At 36.7% G+C, this 5,467-nt stretch overlaps 1 protein-coding gene across 1 annotated transcript; it reads left to right on the forward strand.

Annotated features, from left to right (window-relative positions):
- The first annotated feature begins 2,283 nt into the window (after positions 1–2,283).
- On the forward strand, positions 2,284–3,195 carry LOC141638106 (uncharacterized). The gene has a single exon (XM_074447534.1). It carries the CDS (start codon positions 2,284–2,286, stop codon positions 3,193–3,195), a length of 912 nt encoding a protein of 303 aa, XP_074303635.1.
- Positions 3,196–5,467: the final 2,272 nt, after the last annotated feature.

Consider the following 5,467-nt stretch of genomic DNA (forward strand, 5'->3'; position numbering starts at 1 on the left):
TGTTCTAATGTCCTTGTGATTCGTTGTGTAAACTATTTGTCCTTGTTTATTAGTCCTTCTGACTCGTTGTGTGAACCATTGTCCTTGTTCATTAGTCCTTGTGACTCGTTGTGTAAACTATTTGTCCTTATTCTTTAGACCTTGTGACTCGTTGTGTGAACCATTTGTACTTGTTTTTTAGTCCTTGTGACTCGTTGTTTAAACCATTTGCCCTTGTTTATTAGTCCTTGTGACTCTTTGTGTAAAACATTTGTCCTTGTTATTGTGACTTGTTGTGTGAACCATTTTTCCTTTTTCATTAGTCCTTGTGACTCGTTGTGTGAACCAATTGTCCTTGTTCATTAGTCCTTGTGACTCGTTGTGTAAACTATTTGTCCTTGTTCATTAGTCCTTATGACTCGTTGTGTGAACCATTTGTCCTTGTTCTTTAGTCCTTGTGACTCGTTGTTTAAACAATTTGTCCTTGTTTTTTAGTTCTTGTGACTCGTTGTGTAAACCATTTGTCCTTGTTATTATGACTTGTGATGTGAACCATTTTTCCTTGTTCATTAGTCCTTGTGACTTGTTGTGTGAATCATTTGTCCTTGTTCATTAGTCCTTCTAACTCGTTGTGTAAACTATTTGCCCTTGTTCATTAATCCTTCTAAATCGTTGTGTGAACCAACTGTCCTTGTTTTTTAGAGCATGTGACTCGTTGTGTGAGCCATTTGTCCTTGTTTATTAGTCCTTGTGACTCCTTGTGTGAACCATTTGTCCTTGTTCATTAGTCTTGTGACTCGTTGTGTAAACCATTTGTCCTTTTTTATTAGTCTATGTGACTCGTTGTTTAAACCATTTGTCCTTGTTCTTTAGACCTTGTGACTCGTTGTGTGAACCATTTGTACTTGTTCTTTAGTCCTTGTGACTCGCTGTGTAAACCATTTGTCCTTGTTATTGTGACTTGTTGTGTGAACCATTTATCCTTGCTCATTAGTCCTTGTGACTCGTTGTGTGAACCATTTGTCCTTGTTCATTAGTCCTTGTGACTCGTTGTGTAAACTATTTGTCCTTATTCTTTAGACCTTGTGACTCGTTGTGTGAACCATTTGTACTTGTTTTTTAGTCCTTGTGACTCGTTGTTAAAACCATTTGTCCTTGTTCATTAGTCCTTCTAACTCGTTGTGTAAACTATTTGCCCTTGTTATTGTGACTTGTCTTGTGAACCATTTTTCCTTTTTCATTAGTCCTTGTGACTCGTTGTGTGAACCAATTGTCCTTGTTCATTAGTCCTTGTGACTCGTTGTGTAAACTATTTGTCCTTGTTCATTAGTACTTGTGACTCGTTGTGTGAACCATTTGTCCTTGTTCTTTAGTCCTTGTGACTCGTTGTTTAAACAATTTGTCCTTGTTTTTTAGTTCTTGTGACTCGTTGTGTAAACCATTTGTCCTTGTTATTGTGAGTTGTTGATGCAGGAGCATACTCGGAGGATAAATCAAATGGTAAAAGGATTCGGGTTTGTTCCAACGGGCAAGATTATGCTAAAATGTGGTTTGCATCCAGACATCAAGAAGCTCAAAATCGGCCACATAGCTGCTGGACACGGTTCCTTAGGCCAAGTAGGATACACGATTTCCTAAATCGTGTAGGATTTATTATTTAGATTAATTTGCTGTTTCTGAATAAAGTTAGGAAAGCTAGATGTTTCCTAATCCTAGTTTAATTAGAATACCCTAAATCTGATTGTATTTTAATTATTATTAGTTTAATAACTTTCCTAGTTAGTTTAGGGAAGGAGTAGATAGCTTGAGGAGCAAGCTAAGGAATTAGATCTCGAGTCGGATTTCTGACATCGAGTAGAATTAGGAAAGATAGCTTATTAGTCAAGCTAAGTAGAAGTATAAATAAGGACCATGTATGACATTGTTCAACACGTGAGATTCAGTATTTTAATAGAAGTTTCCATTGTGAACTTTGTTTTGATTAGGCTTGCGAGTTTAGTCTTTAATCTTCCTTGCGGGGTTGTTTGTGAGTGTTTCGAGTTCGTACCTTGCGAGGCGGAGAGCGAGATTCACCATACTATCCAAGTTACATCCAAATTCACGAAATATACAGTACAACAAACACAATTCCGCTGCCAATTTACCCATTACATCTACAAACATACACGAATTTATCCTATCCCGAGAACGAACGATCGTCGCTTTGTTTAATCACGTTTGTTCATACAGTTTTACATCAAATTGGTTACCAGAGCTAAGTTCAGATTTATTCCTTAATAGATCTGTCTTGGGACGTTGCTAATCATGGTTAAAGACGGTGATGAGGGTCCGAAAACATGGGAAGATGGTCATAACGAGCTGAAGATAGAGATGGCTCAGATGGCTTATGTGTTAAAAAACATAACAAGCATGTTGAAGGCTAAAGAGAAGAAAAAAGAATCGGACACTCCATCCGAATCTGAAGAAGAAGACGAGCAGCCAAAGAGGAAGTCAAAAAATAAGAACGATGATGATCGGGGTTTAAAACTCGATATTCCAGACTTTGATGGCGAGATGGATCCGGAAAAATTTCTGGATTGGGTAAGACAAGCTGAGAGGGTTTTCGAGTATAAAGAGTATGATGACAAGAAGCAATTTAAAGTTGCAATCTTGAAGCTTACAAAGTATGCATCTTTATGGTACGAGAACTTAAAGAAGCAAAGAAAGAAAGAAGGTAAAGCAAAGATCGAATCTTGGCTGAAATTGAAGAAGCATCTCCTGAAACGGTTCGTGCCAAAGGACTATGAACAAGATAACTACTTAAAGCTCCAATCTTTAGAGCAAGAAAGCATGTCCGTGACTGATTATATCAAAGAATTCGAAAAGATGTCAATCGTGTGCGATCTTGAGGAGAAAGAAGAGCTAAGAGTGGCGAGATTTGTCAAGGGCCTAACACCCGCACTTGCTAAAAGAGTCGAGATCCATAATTATGAAGGTTTTAATGATGTGTGCCGATTAGCATTGAAGTTCGAAAAACATGATAAGGCACAAAAACCTCATGCTTATTCGAAAGGGGCGAGCTCTTATTCAATGCCAGCAACTAGCGAGTCCAAGGATATCAAAGCAGAAGACGTGAAGGACAAGGGAAAGAGCGTGATCGTGGAATCTAAAAGTGCTAGTTCAAGACGGTGTTTCAAGTGCCAAGGATATGGACACATAGCAAGTGAATGTCCATAAAAGAGAGCCCTTACAATACACGAGTTAAGCGAGATGGTACCTTGTTTTTGAAGGAAATGTAGATTCATATACATGTTAACATATTCTTATATGTCTAAATAATTTGTCATAAAATAAATTACGGATCTTATGCATGCAAACAATAATATAAATAGAGGAGAAATCATGTCCATACATTGTAAATTTCGGCTATTAGGGCACAAGAGAGATCTCCTTTCTCTTCTTGTTCTTGAGCTTTTCCAATGGAAGAACAAAGATCTAAGTGTAAGATCTCTCCCTATGTATAATACCCAAGGCTCCTCTTAATAAAAATTAATATTACAAGTACTAGTTATAATATTAATCAAGGTAGAAAATGGAACCAAAATATTTATAAACTTCTTATGTATTTCGGTTTTTAGAGAGATAATTAGGAGGATTTTTCTTCTCTCTAAAACAATATTTTGGATGATGGAATGAGAATGAAAATAATACACTACCTTTAGTATATTATTAGGCAAAATAAAAGAAAAACAATGATCACATTTTTCTTCCCAAAACCGTGTAAGAGGAGAAGGAAAGGGAAGCCAATGCATGGACTTGTTGCTCTTAACAATGTTCATAGGCTTGCATGGCTAGACCTCTAGTTAATCATTATGTTTTCTTATTAAAATACAAACACAATATTAAGTCTATTCCTCCCCTTTATTTTCGGCACTTTACATAATATGGTGTCCATATTATTTTTGTCAATTGTCTATATGTTACATGTCACATGTCACATATATTTGTTATGTATTTTTAACTTATTAAAAATCAACGTATTAATAAAAACACGTCATATACAAAATCGACTTGGTAATACCATAATTACTTGTACCAAAAATATTTTACCATTTATAAATCACAACAGATTGTATTTATAACAATTCATTCAAATTTAATTGTTACATTAAACAATTTATTTCATCCGAGTAATTATACAATTTAATCACTCAGACCGTATCTTATTTAATCACATTTCAATATGATACGTAAATTTTACTTCCAAAATCGTCCGTCAATTTTCTAGTAATTTAATTAACTCGTAACATTATACGATTAATTAAATAATCAATTAAGAGTATTGCCCTTTAGGTATGACCTAGGGGGTCAACTGATCACCACCGTCACACGACAGTAATGTCAAACTCTAGTCAGCCAATCATTACCGATATATGTTGACCGGTTGACAATGAATAACAATATTACTTCCCAATTGTATTCATTTTAATGAGACTTAAACATGTGATCATCATGATCAACAGTCATGATCGCATTATTGTCGGAGGACACATATTCCAACAATCTCCCACTTGTCCTCGACAAGTGTGCGTCACCAATTCTCTTGTCCTATTACTATCTCCCACTCAATGCAAGGTGTCTTTCAGGTCGTACTTGCAAGTGATCATATCGAGAGTGGTTTCCTCGATCTGGAGAATAACTGATTGACCGGATTTATCCACTCTGGATACCTTCCGAGCGTGGCCACGCATTTCCAGTTCATTACTCCTCGAGTGGCCCTGAGATATTGTTATAACCCTGACTAGGGGTGGAAAATTCCTATCGCACTCATTCCCTTCGACTAGCCACAGCCATCATAACCCAAAATATGCCCATTTGACCCCATTTACGAAGGTCGTAGTAACACAAATCAAAGTTAATCTGAAACTGTGCCATCTTAGGAGAATAGTCTTTAGTCAAAAGAATCGACTCATTTGAATACTATAGTAGCTCTCGCCACGACCAGGCTATATAAATTTGCCAGAACTCTATAAGCGGTCATAAGGCCCGACAGAAAGTTCCTAACAATCTGCCTATGTGATCGACTAGTCATCTCACATGACTGTATGGCACTTGAACTTGCCATCAATCGCCTCACACTCTAGTCACTTCGAGACGTCACCTCATATAAGTAACTATGGGCAAAACAATGTTAATCCATGTTCACTTTAACGGGGTTCAATTGTCTCCACAACCCGTTTGGATGTAACAATGTACAAGGTGAGTTAATAATAACTCAAACGACAAATGTCGACATCACACTCGGGTAGTCAATATCATATTACAACCTTGTGATGTTTATCATAAGTGTAAACACTCATTGATTGCAATAGAAGTTTAACATCCCATGTGTCCATGTGTTCAAACTTCTTACACTTGCTTCTTCCTTTACATTCATGTTCTCTCTCATAACATGAATCTTACCAAGCACACATCAAGGTTCCCAACCTTGGTTTCGGTTCTTTAACTT

This window comes from Silene latifolia, unplaced genomic scaffold (genome assembly GCF_048544455.1).
Source record: "Silene latifolia isolate original U9 population unplaced genomic scaffold, ASM4854445v1 scaffold_178, whole genome shotgun sequence".
Lineage (NCBI taxonomy): Eukaryota > Viridiplantae > Streptophyta > Magnoliopsida > Caryophyllales > Caryophyllaceae > Silene > Silene latifolia.